The 15,385-nt window shown below is 38.2% G+C and overlaps 2 protein-coding genes across 2 annotated transcripts; both read right to left on the bottom strand.

Annotated features, from left to right (window-relative positions):
* Positions 1–222: 222 nt before the first annotated feature.
* LOC124506471 (olfactory receptor 52K1) lies at positions 223–1,167 on the bottom strand. The gene has a single exon (XM_047072542.1). It carries the CDS (start codon positions 1,165–1,167, stop codon positions 223–225), a length of 945 nt encoding a protein of 314 aa, XP_046928498.1.
* A 9,333-nt stretch (positions 1,168–10,500) lies between these two features.
* On the bottom strand, positions 10,501–11,451 carry LOC124506455 (olfactory receptor 52K1-like). The gene has a single exon (XM_047072522.1). It carries the CDS (start codon positions 11,449–11,451, stop codon positions 10,501–10,503), a length of 951 nt encoding a protein of 316 aa, XP_046928478.1.
* Between the last annotated feature and the right edge of the window lie 3,934 nt (positions 11,452–15,385).

Here is a 15,385-nt window from a genome sequence, read left to right as displayed (position 1 = left end):
TCTATGAAGAAAGGAAGGTCAAACCTCTGCTACCAGACAGACTAAAGGACATACCTGGTTTGATCTAACTGGATCTGTGAGGAATAAAACCTCATTTTCCTTGTCATACTAAAGAATCGTCAAACTTGGAGATTACAAATTTCCTACTTGAGATTTTTTTCTCTCTGCCTCAATCCAGCATGCATTCAGTACTGAACTGATAGATAAGGAAAAAGTATGCATCTACACATTCTTTCTTTGAAATAGACTGAGCACATGATCACGAATCTGTTTGGTCTTGATGCCATAAATGATGGGGTTGATCATGGGTGGAAAAAGAAGATAGAAAATAGCAAGGAGTATGTGGACATGAGGGGCAGCCTGGCGAGCCACACGGTGCATGACTGAGGAGATGACCACAGGTGTGTAGGTGGACAAGATGGCACCTATGTGAGACACACATGTCCCAAAGGCCTTGTAACGGGCCTCCTGAGAGGAGAGCCGTAGAACTGCTCGAAGGATGAAGATATAAGACAGGATAACAAAGAGCAGGTCCAACACCACTATAAACATGGCCACAGTGATGCCATAGATATTGTTGAAGCGAGTGTCCCCACAGGCAAGCCTTACCACAGCCATGTGCTCACAGTAGCAGTGGGCAATTAGGGGGCCTCGGCAGTAGTGGAAACGTCTGAGCAGAAAGGGGAGTGGAGTCATTAGTGTCACAGCCCGAGTCACAGCAGCCATGCCAATCCTAGTGATAAGGGACCCAGTCAGGACTGTGGTGTAGTGCAGTGGCTTGCAGATAGCCACATAGCGGTCAAAGGCCATGGCCAGAAGCATTGCTGACTCCATGATAGAGAAGGAGTGGAGAAAGAACATCTGGACCAGACAGGCATAGAAGTTGATCTCCCGATCTCTGAACCAAAAAATAGCTAGCATTTTGGGAAGTGTTGTAGAAGAGAGAACCAGATCAATGACTGCCAGCATGGCCAGAAAGAGGTACATGGGCTCGTGGAGGGCTGCATCAGTCTGGATGATGAAGAGGAGGGTGCAGTTGCCTAGCAGGGCCAGAGTATAGGCGAAGGAGAATGGAATAGAGATCCAGACATGCAGGTGTTCCAAACCTGGAATTCCTACCAGCAGGAAGGAAGTTGGATGGGTTGTGGTAATATTGGAGGCTGTCATGGTTTTTTGATATCTTCCTTGTCTATTTTTACAGGGCTCCTTCACCTTCTATATATATAGAGAGAGAATTAGCTCTTGTTCCTGTTGCTAAACTTTAAACAAAATTGGTTAGTAGTCCTCATAGACCTGGATAAGTATAATCCATGTTTTCTACCCTTAAGGAACTTTGAATCTCATTGAGTAGATAGAACATAAAACATCATTAGAATTGATATTACAAGACAACTTACATAAAGAAATGGAGAAAAGGTAGTGTTTTCTGTGTTCATGGTGACATCAAGAATACCCTGATAAAAGAAGTGAAAATATGTTTGAACTAATTCATTGTTTTAGAACACACATTTGTACATGATGATCAAGCTAAGCTAACAATCACAAAAACCAATTTACTGTCCTGAAATCTCAGGCCTTGAGTGTCTGTATAAGTTGAATAAAGCTTGCAGTTTGTAATGCCCCGATTTATTACAAAATCTGTTTTCTCTAGCACTACTCTGAGATATGGTTGCCACTAGTCACATGTGACAGTTTAAATTTGATTAAAATTATTCAATATCTCAGTCACAACACTTTTAAGTGCTTAACTAGTAGCTAGCATATTGGACTGTTCAGATACAGAATATTTCCATCATTGCAGAAAGTTCTGTAGGAAAGAACTGCTCTGGAATATATCTTTCAGGTCCTCTCCACATTCACAAATCTCTGTAAGTACAGCCTTGCCTCTAGCTTACTGAGAAAATGAGGAGCTGCTGTGTCTTTTGGTTCTCCATCTAAATTCATGTTAAACTCCCTATTCATGTGGCTCTCCCTCCATTCTCCTCACAGCTTCTTCATTCTCCTCATAAGAGAACTCTCATCTTTAGCAAGAATGCTATTTTTTTTTTACTATTTAAATTCAAGTTAGTTAACATATCGTGTAGTATTGGTTTCAGGAATAGAATTTAGTGATTCATCGCTTATGTATAACACCCAATGCTCAACCCAAGTGCCCTCCTTAATGCCTGCCCATCCCCCTACCCACTCCTCCTCAAGCAACCCTCAGTTTGTTCTCTGTATTTGAGTCTTTTATGGTTTGCCTCACTCTGTTTTTATCCTTTTTCCTTCCCTTCCCCTATGTTCATCTGTTTTCTTATAAGTGAAATCATACAATATTTGTCTGACTTATTTTGCTTAGCATAATACACTCTAGTTTCATCCACATTGTTGCAAATGGCATGCTTTAATTCTTTTGGATCACTGGGTAATATCAACAATTTTTATCTTTCCCTCTAGCTCATTTTTATTTTTTCAAATCATTAAACACTGGAGTGGCCCAGTTTTTATGCGATCTTTCTTCTCTTATGGGATACAGTTAATGTGGGTTGTTTTTAATTTTTTTTTAACATTTTTATTTATTTTTGAGACAGAGAGAGACAGAGCATGAATGGGGGAGGGGCAGAGAGAGAAGGAAACACAGAATCGGAAGCAGGCCCCAGGCTCTGAGCCATCAGCCCAGAGCCCGACGCGGGGCTCGAACTCACAGACCATGAGATCGTGACCTGAGCTGAAGTCGGACGCTCAACCGACTGAGCCACCCCGGCGCCCCTGTGGGTTTTTTTTTTTTTAAGCACAAGTCCTTATCTCCAAGCCCCTGTTTCTTCCTCTCTAAATAAGGAATAGCAATGCTCTGTTTTTATGTAAGGATTATAGGGAAGAGTAAGTGGGATTATATATAAAAACCTTTTGTACAATCAGGATTTGCTGAGCCTTATTTGTCATATAAGTGTATCTCTCTCTTCCTCCATAAAACTACACTTTTAAAAAATTAATATTCTCCCTCCTTTGATAAGGTCTGAACACTCTGTGTTCAACAGTGCATGAACCCTACCTCTCTCAGATTCACAGTCTCAGAGTGGGAGCATAATGGAGCCAGTCACCTTCCCCTAATATCCAGAACATGGGAACCTGTTTTTGTAGTTAATATTTTATCCTGTTTGTACTATTTCAAGAGCTAAAATGACCACTCTAGACAATAGAACTTGTCTATTTGTTTTTTCTCCTGAAATTGTTTAGAGGGGTCTCATACACAGAAAGTACTCAGTTAATGCGTGCATCTATTTTAAAGTCAATAAAATATATCCTTAAAAGATATCAGAATGATGGATTTGAAAGATTAAGACTCAAACAGGAAGATAGTCACCTAAGGTCCTTCAAGGATGTGGCTTGTGGGAGAAGAACCTATAAGAAATATTTCTCGTTGAGCCATTCAAATAAAAGGGGCCAGTATGATTACCCCATCAGCAACCCTGGAAGAACTTGGAACTCAGGAAAAGGGGGGGGGGGGATAAAAGTTTACAAAGTATTTATCTGCTTGCTCTAGGCAGGCCCTAGGGAATAGTAAAAGATTTTAAAGTTTATGGATATTTTTACCTATAGAACTTCTAGGGTATGGACTCAAATTTATACAAGTGCTCACATATTTTCCTGTCTGCAAGATTTAAAAATTTATTTCCAAGTACAAATATTCATCTATAAAATGATTGAATTCATAGACAATATAACAAAATGTGAGTTTTTATTACAGAGGAGCCTAAGAAAGTAAATGGCAGTAGAAAGTCTTTGCTGATGCTCATTAACCAAGAGTTTGCACTGTTAGAATTTATGCAAACTTCTAAAATCAGTCCCTATCACCTACTGTATCATGATACCTTATTTGGATCTGTTTCAGAAATCACATTTGTTTTCTTTCATTTCTTTGACTTATTTTGATATATTATGAAAAATTGTGAATTTCCAAGAGCATATTATTACCAAGATGATTTTGTCTCCTTATATTTGAAATGGCATTGCAAAATGATTTCCTGTAGAGCTTATCATTGTAGCAGAGGTCACTTTAAAGACTGTTTTAAAGAATAATGCCCAAGTTAATGGCTCCTATCTCTTCCCTTAACACTCATTCTCTAGAAGGAAGAGACCAGTAGACAATGGTTGAACAGCATGTTTCAATTAACACATCATTATTCAAAAATATATATTTCTTACCTTTCCCTGTATCTTTCTAGTTCAGGCTCATTTTCTCTCTTGACTAATGCAGAAGCCTCCTAACTGGGCCCAGGGATACTGGTAAGTGTGGGAAGAGGAATGATAAGTGAGAAATGATAGGATCCACATAGGAATAATCAGCCAAAACTTCTTGGAGGTGAACCAGTGTTTCTGGTTATCCTCTATAGTGAAGAGAGTTTCTGGAGTTTGTAGACAAAATATTTGGGTTGGATTCTTAGTACTTATGCCTCCTTTGTTGAAGAGCCAAAACAGAGGCAATAAAGGAACTGGGGAGAGAGCAGGGAGTTGATGCTTAGGAACAGGACTAGGTATGGGAGGAAATTGAGAGTGTCCTTATCCTTCCCCACTCCCCACATGTCACCTCTTGTTTTAAAAAAACACAAGAGGACTCCCCTGACCCAGGGCTCCCACCCCTTGAGTTCCCTGCAGCCCATGCCACCTCCCTCTTTGTGGTTCAAATCATGCCTCCCAGGGGTCATGCTTAACTCTCCAGACACTGAGTGCTTCAGGTAAATCCTGCTTGTGCCTTGGTCTTTAATGTGCTTCTGTTTACCTCTACCCCATCCTTGCAGTGTCTCCTAACAAAGAGAGACTCATTTAAACATATAAACCAAAACCAATTCCTGTTTGTGACCTGGAAGGGCAGGAACTCCAGCCTAACCAAGCAAAAATATCTGATCTTACTTTGCATACATGTTACATATTGGCTGGAGCTAGACATGGATTTCCAGCTTGTAACTTTGGAATGGCACTTCCCTGATCTCAGATGGGTTTCCTTATCTCTAAAATGGAAATCATAATCCCAATTTTTCCTAAACCACAAGAAGAATAGATCACTAACTATATAATCGAGAAGCCATTATGATTATGATGTGATTACTTATTAATAATTACCACTTATAAATAATAAAAGGTGATATTCTACCTACAACTGGACTCAATGCTGCTATTTTTCAAAGACCCGACAAAGGAACTAGTTTATACTTTATACCAAAGTCTGCCATGGATGATGATGACGACTACTACAATTTCCATAATACTTTATCTTTAATTTGAAAGATGCTCTTTTAATTTTGACTTAATTTTGTCTTTATTTTGTCTTATTGTGATAAGAACACTTGAGACCTATCCTCTTAACAAATTTTAAGTGTACAATACATTGACTACAGGTACAATTTTGTATAGATTCATCTTAACTGAAACTTTATGCCTATAATTTTCCATTTCCCCTACCCCCCAGTTCCTGGTAACCATAATTCTAGTCCTTGATTTTATGAATTTGAATATTTTAGATACTTCATATTAGTGTAATCCTGCAGAATTTATCCTTCTGGGTCTGGCTTATTTCACTTAGCATAATAAACTCAAGGTCCATCCATAATGTTGCATATTGCAGAATGTCTTTTTTTAAGGCTAATTAGTATTTCATGAAATATGCATACCACATTTTCTTTATCCATTCACCTGTTGATGGACTTCTAGGCTTTTTTTCCCACTTTTCAGCTATTGTGAGTAATGCTGCAATGACTACAGGAGTGCTAATATCTTTTCAAGATCCTGACTTCAATTCTTTTTGCATATATACCAAGAAGTGCCAGATCATATGGTAGTTCCATTTTTGATTTTTTGAGAAACTTTTGTGCTGTTTTCCATAGCAGCTGCACTATTTTGCATTCCCATCCACAGTGTGTGCAAGAATTCCAATTTCTCCACTGTGTTCTCTTCACCAGCACTTGTCTGTCTTTGATAATAGCCAATCTGACAGGTGTTAGGTGATACCTCATTGTAGTTTTGATATACATTTCCCTAATAATTAGTGACCATAAGCATTTTTTCACATACCTGCTTGCCGTCGGAATGTCCTCTTTGAGGAAATGTGAATTCAAGTCCTTAGCCCATTTCAAAATGGGGTTATTAGTTTGAGCTGTAAGAGTTCCTTATGCTTTTAGAGATTAACTTCCTATCAAATACATGGTTTGCAAATATTTTCTCCCATTCCATAGTTGCCTTTTTACTGTTGATTGTCTTCTTTGCTGTGTACTTTGATGTAGTCTTACTTTTTACTTCTTATTTTGATATAGTCCTACTTGTTGACTTTTGCTTTTGTTTCCTCTTCTTTAAATGTCATTTCATGAAATCATTGCATTACCAGGGTCATGAAGATTTTCCCCTATGTCATCTTCATGTCTTATGTTTAGTCTTTAATTCATTTTGAGTTGATTTTCATGTATGCTGTAAGATAGGAATACAATTTCCTTATGTAGATGCCCAATTTTCCCTTCACCATTTGCTGAAGAGACTGTTTTCTCTATTGTGTGTTCTTGACACCCTTGTTCATGGATCAGTTGATCATCTGTGTAGATTTATTCCTGGGTTTTCTTTGTGTCATTAGTCTATATATCTATGTTTATGCCAGTACCATACCATTTTGATTACTATAGTTTTGTAATACTTTTTGGAATCAAGAAGTGTGCTGTCTCCAGCTTTGTTCTTTTTTCTCAGGATTGGTCTGACAATTCATAGCATTTTATAATTCCATGTGAATTATGGAATTCTTTTTTCTACTTCCATAAACAATATTTGTGGTTTTCATAGAGGTGCATTGAATCTGTACGTTGCTTTGGGTACTATGGACTTTTTAATTCTTCCAATTCATGAACACAAAAGGTCTTTCCATTTTTTCATGTTTAATTTCTTTCAATATATTTCTTAGTTTTCAGTATTTAAATCTTTTACCTCATAAGTTTATTCCTAACTGTTTTATTCTTTTTGGTGCTATTATATATGGGATTCTTGTACTAATTTCAAGATAATTAGTATATACAAACACAACTTTCTTTGTATATTGATTTTTGTATTCTGTAAATTTCCTGACTTGTTTGTTCTAACAATATTTTTATGGCATCTTTGGGATTTATTATATATGAGATTTGTCACTGACAAAAGGATAATTTTACTACTTCCTTACCAAATTTGGATGCCTCTTATTTCTTGTTAGTGCTTTGGCCAGGACTTCCAGTACTACATTAAATAGAATTAGCAAGAGTGGGCATTCTTGCCTTGTTCCTGATTTTAGGAGAAAATCTTTGTTTCACATGGAGAATGTTATAGACTTTTCATATATAGCCTTTATCAAATTTATGTGTTTTTCTTCTAGTACTATTTGATTTTATCATATAAGTATATTGAATTTTATCAAATGCTTTTTCTGCATCTATTGAGATAATCCTGATTTTTTTTAATTCCTTATTCTGTTGATGTGGCACATCATTAATTGATTTTTTTTATATTTTTGTATATATAAGACCCCCCAGAATAAATCCTACTTGGTTGTGGTGTATGATCCTTTTAATGTGCTGTTGGATTTGGTTTGTTAGGATTTTCATGTCTATGATCATCAGGGATATTAGCCTAGTTTTCTTATGATGTCTTTGGCTTCAGTATCAGGACAACCCTGGCCTCATAAAATGAGTTTGAAAGTGTTCCCTCTTCTTCGATTTTTTTTTTTGACAAGATTGAGAAGGAGTAGTGTTAATTCTTTAAATATTTGGTAGAATTCACCAATGCAGCCCTCTGTTACTGGGTTTTTCTTTAATGGGAGATTTTTCATGACTAACTTAATCTCTACACTATTTATGGGTCTGCTTTGGCTTTCTATTTCTCCATGATTTAGTTTTGGTAGGTTATATGTTTTAAAAGCAATCTCAGAGCTCTATACCCCAACTATACATAGTTCCTTTTGACAGAAGTATACTGGGTCTAACTTTATCTTTCCTAACTGTTGGCTTCTGGGTGTGTATACTGAGCTCTCCTTATGATGGATGATCTCCTAGGATGTTGAAACAAAATGAGATTTCTACATAACACCTTTAAATTTGGAACTTAAATTAGCCAAGCTCAGCAAGGCTGAGGAGATACAGACTATATGAAGGGAAACTAACCTAAATACTAATGTGGGAAAAGCTAACATCAGGGGCAAATTGCAGGTGAGACAGAAAAAAAAAAATCCACTTTGGATTGAGAGAAAGCTGATGATGGAATAAGGACACACTATTCAGTTATATGTGTCATGTTTGTAGGAAACAGGGATCTAGAGCCATGGCCAGGAGGCTGAGGTGACAGGCTTAATAGAGTGACTGACTATAGCTTATAGTCAAAACATCCAGACAAGAGCCAGATAAAGTAGACAGGGTGTGAAGGAACAAAGTACCTTACTTTGTCCCTTGACTCCATTCTGAAGGGATAAAACCTAATGTCATGGATGCAGGGATAACAAGCACATGGAGTAGGGAATGGCCATAGCTTAGATAACTATGTTGAAGGTCACTAGTAGAATATTAGAACATTTCAGCTCAATTCCATTTGCTTTTCTGTCTTTTGTTCAGCCAATATTTATTTATGTTTATCTACATATCTAGCTTTTCTGTTCAATTCCTCCTGCAATTCTATGTTTCTACCTGGCTCATTTTCCTTCAGCCTAAAGGACTACTTTTAGTTTTGCTTTTAGTGCAGGCCTAATATTGACACATTCCATCAGTTTTTGTTAGTAACACTTGTTCTTTCATCTTCATTGTTGAAGAATATTTTCATTAGTACTAGAATTTTAGAGGGGTAATTCTTTTACCCATTTTAAGATATAACTTGTTTCTGACTAATCCTGGTGGTTCTGATATTAGAATACCTGGCTATGGGATCTTTGTAATATTGGACTTATAATGGAAGCAAATCCATTCTTTCCTCATTGGGGATGGGTAAGATCTACAGGCTGGTGACATTCCTCATGTAAGTCATCAGAAGGACAAGAAGACCTCTGTTTGGAAATAGCTTCTTTCAAGTTATACACTGTGTTGTTAGTATTTGCAGTTTTTAAGCTTTCCACCTGTACCAACTATGCTCAGAAGAAACGAGAGGTTTTAACAAAATAGAAACTAAAGGTAGAATACCATTTCCGTGTGTGTGTGTGTGTGTGTGTGTGTGTGTGTGTGTGTGTGTGTGTGTGTGTTTTGGTGTCAGAGGGAATTATAAAAGCAGAGATGTGAACTAAGCATAAGATCCTGGGTTCGTGCTACAGTCTCCCCTCTTTGAAACTTCCATCCTTCCATACCCCACCTGACATAGGCTCAGATTCTTTCAAAGCTAAATAATGTCTAGATATATATGTAGACCCAGAGACAGAAATTAAGGCAGAATAAGATAGAGATATACAATTTCTAAAGAGTAGTCTGAGGAAACAAGGGACTCACAAGATAAAAATAGAAGAATGCATTTGTGGAAGATGGTGTATGAGGGCCTATATGATCACACACAAATTCTAGTTGTCAGGATTAACATTAAAGAAATTTTCTAGCATGTAAGTTTGCATCGGATAGAAGAAAAGAAAGAGAATACAGTTCGATATCCCCATCTCCTGTCTGTTTTGCCTACCTAGGTCTTTCATGATACTGAGCCTTGTGATGGGCAGGTCAGAGACAACAACCTATTATGTTTAGCATTTCCTCCTTTGTCCTGGGACATAGACATAAGTGCAGCACCCCCACCTTAATATGTATTCCCAGCACAGATTTAGGACTCAATAATGTTTTGTGACTGGATTATTGAATGAATAAAGAATTCACATTCTTGGTGAAAACATAAGCTAGATCTGTGTGCAAAGAGTTGCATGATGTGTAAAGAAATGGCAGGGGACATGTTTTACTCAGAGATTGGTCATGAGAATATAGAGGTCAAAATAGGTCAAAAAATACATAGGCTGACTCAACTGAAGAAATAAATTTTAACAAGCAAAACTGTCTGACTTGGAACCTGTAGCCCAGGAAGATTATGAGTTCCCCAAAACTGGTAATGTTTAGCTAGATACTGGACATCAACTTTCAAACTGTATAGGTACTCTTGTCTCAGATGAAATGTTGGTCTTTCCCAGCTCATGATCCCAGTGGCTCTGAATAGAAACTCAGATTCTCACAGTCTTATTAAATGAACTTGAAAGCATCTTTGTGTCTTTGGATAATGTTACCAAGAGGAGAGTGGGTCAAGGCTTTGTCAAGCCTCCTAATAGAGTGGGCTCTTTGAGAAGGCAGCAAAGTCAGCAGTCAGCCTTTGAATTCAAAGGCAACCAAAGAATACAGCCCCATGAGTCCTGATCAGACTGGTGACTGAGTTTCAGGACATCATTAAATTTTTTCATTACACCAGGAAAGAACTAAACTGGCATCCCTCCACTTCCTATCATACCCCCACCCCCAGTTCAGCATTCAGTCTGTCCCACTCTTTTTCCACCTGTCCCTAACTCTCCATTTATACATCCTTTCTTGAGAATAGTCCTAAGGCTCGCTTGCGAATCTGCTTGGTCTTGACACCATAGATGATGGGATTAATCATGGGTGGGAAGAGCAGATAGAAATTAGCAAAGAGTATGTGGACATGAGGGGCAGCCTGGCGAGCCACACGGTGCATGACTGAGGAGATGACCACAGGTGTGTAGAAAGCTAAGATAGCACCTATGTGAGACACACATGTCCCAAAGGCCTTGTAACGGGCCTCCTGAGAGGAGAGCCGTAGAACTGCTCGAAGGATGAAGATATAAGACAGGATAACAAAGAGCAGGTCCAACACCACTATAAACATGGCCACAGCAATGCCATAGATATTGTTGAAGCGAGTGTCCCCACAGGCAAGCCTTACCACAGCCATGTGCTCACAGTAGCAGTGGGCAATTAGGGGGCCTCGGCAGTAGTGGAAACGTCTGAGCAGAAAGGGGAGTGGAGTCATTAGTGTCACAGCCCGAGTCACAGCAGCCATGCCAATCCTAGTGATAAGGGACCCAGTCAGGACTGTGGTGTAGTGCAGTGGCTTGCAGATAGCCACATAGCGGTCAAAGGCCATGGCCAGAAGCATTGCTGACTCCATGATAGAGAAGGAGTGGAGAAAGAACATCTGGACCAGACAGGCATAGAAGTTGATCTCCCGATCTCTGAACCAAAAAATAGCTAGCATTTTGGGAAGTGTTGTAGAAGAGAGAACCAGATCAATGACTGCCAGCATGGCCAGAAAGAGGTACATGGGCTCGTGGAGGGCTGCATCAGTCTGGATGATGAAGAGGAGGGTGCAGTTGCCTAGCAAGGCTAGAGTATAAGCTGAGCAGAAGGGAATGGAGATCCAATTATGTAGGTGCTGCAGGCCTGGAATCCCCATCAACACGAAGACTGACGGATGGGTTGAGGTGATGTTGGAGGCTGATGTGACCATTGGAAATCCTCTTCTGTTCCTATTGTCTACTTCCACAGGACCTGTCCAGAGAGTATCCTGTGTCAGCAGAGTTCTAGCACTCAAGTTTAAGCTCTGATCACTCACATGGAAGGATTAGCCCTTGATATCATTCTAGACCTTAAATTAGAAAATAATCCTAATATATAAATACCATTTAACTATTATCACAAGGCAACCCTCATTGAGGAGTTGAGTGGAAGAACTTTGTTATCTTTGTGTGACTAAGGACCACTTTGTAAAGGTCTAGCTTGTCTGTACGAAAAATAATTAAACCTAGCCCCTTCTAATAATTTACTTTCCTCCAAGTTCTATAAATTTTTCTCTAATAGGGGCTCAATAGGCCTTTGACACTCAGAAATTTCACCAACTAAAGCCCTACTTCTAGCCAATTTGAGAACATGAGAAGATCTATTATTGTTTTCCTTCACCTAACTTTAACTTCCATTCTACATGCTTCTACCTTCACCCACTTTGCTTTCTAGCATCCATGACATTCAAAGGAAGAGATCCTCCACCCCCATCTTTTTGCAAGATTGACCTCTAAACTTCATACCATTCTTTTTCATTCTGGTGTCCTTTATCTTTCTATCTCATTTTTGTCCCTTTTATCGTTCTCTTTGAAAAAGCGTAAAGATTTGTGTCCCACAATTTTATCTGTGCTTCCCCCTTTATCAGTTTATATCTTAAAAGTTTCTCCTTAGAATTGAGATATTGTAAAACTATTAGCACAATGAATGAATGGATAAAGAAAAGTGATACACATAGGAATATTATCAGCCATAAAAAAGAATGAAATCTTGCTATTTGCAACAACATGGATCTATCTAGAGAGTATAACATTAAGTAAAATAAGCCAGTCAAAAGAAAGACAAACAGCATATGATTTCATTATGTGTAATTTAAGAAGAAAAAACAAATTAACAAAGGGGGGTGGGGGGAAGAGACAAACCAAAGAAATGCTCTTAACTATGGAGAACATTGGGTTAGTGGAGGGTGGAGGTAGGTGGGGGATGGGTAAAATAGGTGGAGGGGATTGGGACTATTTTGATGAGCACTGAGTAATATATGGTCTCTGCTCTCAAGGTGCTTTAAAATAAATATGGAATTGTTGAATCACTATATTGTGCACCTGAAATTAATATAACTGTGTGTTAACTACATTGGAATTAAATTTCTTAAAATGAAACAAAATGGACTTGTAGCTGCTAGGGATGGGAGAAATACGTGAAGGTAGTCAAAAGGTACAAACTTCCAATTATAAGTTCTGGGGATGTTATGTATAGCATAATGACTACAGTTAACAACACTATATCATACATTTGAAAGTGGCAAAGAAGTAGATCTTAAAAGTTCTCATCACCAAAAAATTGTCATAACTATGTGAAGTGATGGATGCTAACTAGACTTTGGTAACATTTTGCAATATAAACATATATGAAATCATTATGTTGAACACCTCAGACTAATACAATTCTATGTCAATTATGTCTCAAAACTTAAAAATAATTTTAATTTAAAAATAAAAATAAAAACCATTAGCCTAGATCTGGAATTTAAAGATGTGCTCAGTAAATATGGGCATTCTTTTTCATTGAGAAAGTTAAGGTTAAGTTACTTACTGACAATCATATGTTTGAAAAATGTCAAATATTAAACTTTGAGAACTCGTTTCCTGCTTTCAAATCCAATGACTCAAATCACTATATTCTTCTGCCTCTACCTGGTTGTTCCACAGACAGTTGAAATCTGGAGTGTTCAAGTTAAAGAAATAAAACTCTAACTCATCACCATGGTACAGGGAAAAGTTTTAGAATCTAAAGACTTAGTCTCAAGTAATGATTGTGCCATCAGTCTACCTACTAGCAGAAACTGACATTAATCTGATATTTTTTAAGTTTTAGCTTCTTGATCTGTAACTGGAGACAATAACCATACCTCCCATGATCATCTCACCATGTTATTGTGAGGAAAGATGAAATCATATAAGAATAAACCTTGTAAACTGTGAAGCATTTTGCACATGCTATTTGTCATTACTATCTTACACACAAATCTGCCCCCCTTTCTACAGTGTTGATCTTGATTAACATCAACACCATCCTGTATTCTTCAGCTTTATCTCTTCCATCTAACAACCCCTTAACTCGATTCCCCTTCACAGCACAACTTGAATAAAAACTTGACTGTATTTGATCTCTACACCATTTACAACCTCATTTAATTTCCAATCCTTTCCAAGCTAACTTCCATCTCCACTCCTTCCCTTATACTGACCTAGCTATTGCTACTTTCCCCTCACTCTTTCTTTTCTCTCTGTTTTTATTTTCCCTTTTATTGTCCTGCTACCTTTCTAGGTCCTCCCTTTTTCCTCTCACTTTTTTCTTTTGGTTTTTTGTCTTTTGTGAGTTTTGTTGTTGTTGTTGTTACTATCTATGTTCGGGGAATTGCCAATTGTATAGCTTCTACTCTGAGTTTCAGACGAGTATATTCTACTGCCTTGGACCTCTCCAATTTAGATGTTCCATGACAATCTTAAACAATACAGCCAAAATTAAAATCTTATCTCCCTACAAACAATTTCCTTCCCATGCCTTGCCATCTTAGCACATATTCTGGCCATCCATCCTGTAGCAAGGTCAGAAACCCAGGGATAATCCTTGATTTAATCCCTTCCCTCTTCCATAGTATCCAGTTCATTAGCAAAGCCTATCAATCTGCAAAATGTATTTTACTCCCTACTCTTTTCCTTTCCCCTGACAACGTTCTTATTTAATTCACCATCTTTCGGGGCGCCTGGGTGGCGCAGTCGGTTAAGCGTCCGACTTCAGCCAGGTCACGATCTCGCGGTCCGTGAGTTCGAGCCCCGCGTCCGGCTCGGGGCTGGTGGCACAGAGCCTGGAGCCTGCTTCCCATTCTGTGTCTCCCTCTCTCTCTGCCCCTCCCCCGTTCATGCTCTGTCTCTCTCTGTCCCAAAAATAAATAAACGTTGAAAAAAAAATTAATTCACCATCTTTCATCTAGACCACAAAAGGCTCATAACTGGTCTCTGTGGTCTGAATCTTGGGCCCTCTAGGCTCCACTTTCTATACTGTAGCCAAATAATCCATTTAAAAATGCAAATTATACTATTCCAGGCCTTGCCTCAAGACCTTCATGGAATTACCATTGCACTGAGAATGAAATCCACATGCTTAACTCTGGCTTACCAGTCCCTGCATAGCCTGGTCTCTACTCACTATTCAGCTTTATCCCCTTCCACCTTCATTATGCTTAAGTCATAAAGCCTTCTACCAGATGCCAAAGCTTCTGGTGTTCTTTCTCAGTCAATGATACCCCTTGATCCTGTCCCTAAATTGTCTCCATGCTGCTTTTCTCCTTTCCATACTTCTTGTCTTCCCAAATTCCATCTCTTGCCTGTGTCATTACAAAGACCTCCCATTTAAATAAATTGAAGATGACACAGAAAGGAAGATATACCATGCTCATGGATGGAAGAACTAACATTGTTAAAATGTCCATACTATGCAAAGCAATCTACAGATTCAATGAAATCTCTATCAAATACCCACATCATTTTACACAGAACTATAATAAACAATCCTAAAATGTGTATGGAACCACAAATGACCCCAAGTAGCCAAAGGAGTCTTGAAAAAGAACAAGGCTGTGGGGGTATCACTATCCTAGATTTCAAGATACACTACAAAGCTGTAGTAATCAAAACATTATGTACTGGCACAAAAATAGACACATAGATCAATGGAACAGAATAGAGACTCCAAATATAAACCCACAATTTATGGTCAATTAATTTATGACAAAGGAGGCAAGAATATGCAATGGGGTAAAAGTCTCTTCAACAAACAGTATTGTGAAAACTAGACTACTTGTTTCACCATATATAAAAATAAAT

The sequence above is a fragment of the Lynx rufus genome, unplaced genomic scaffold (assembly GCF_022079265.1).
Source record: "Lynx rufus isolate CCGP_SWC_20201006 ecotype Redwood Valley unplaced genomic scaffold, mLynRuf1.p SCAF_9, whole genome shotgun sequence".
NCBI classification, from domain to species: Eukaryota; Metazoa; Chordata; class Mammalia; order Carnivora; family Felidae; genus Lynx; species Lynx rufus.
Note: the sequence above shows the minus strand (reverse complement) of the source record. Positions and strands in the feature narration are given on the sequence as shown.

Excerpts from the sequence above, each read along its gene's own strand:
- LOC124506471 (XM_047072542.1), bottom strand. The coding sequence starts at position 1,167 with ATGACAGCCTCCAATATTACCACAACCCATCCAACTTCCTTCCTGCTG.
- LOC124506455 (XM_047072522.1), bottom strand. The coding sequence starts at position 11,451 with ATGGTCACATCAGCCTCCAACATCACCTCAACCCATCCGTCAGTCTTC.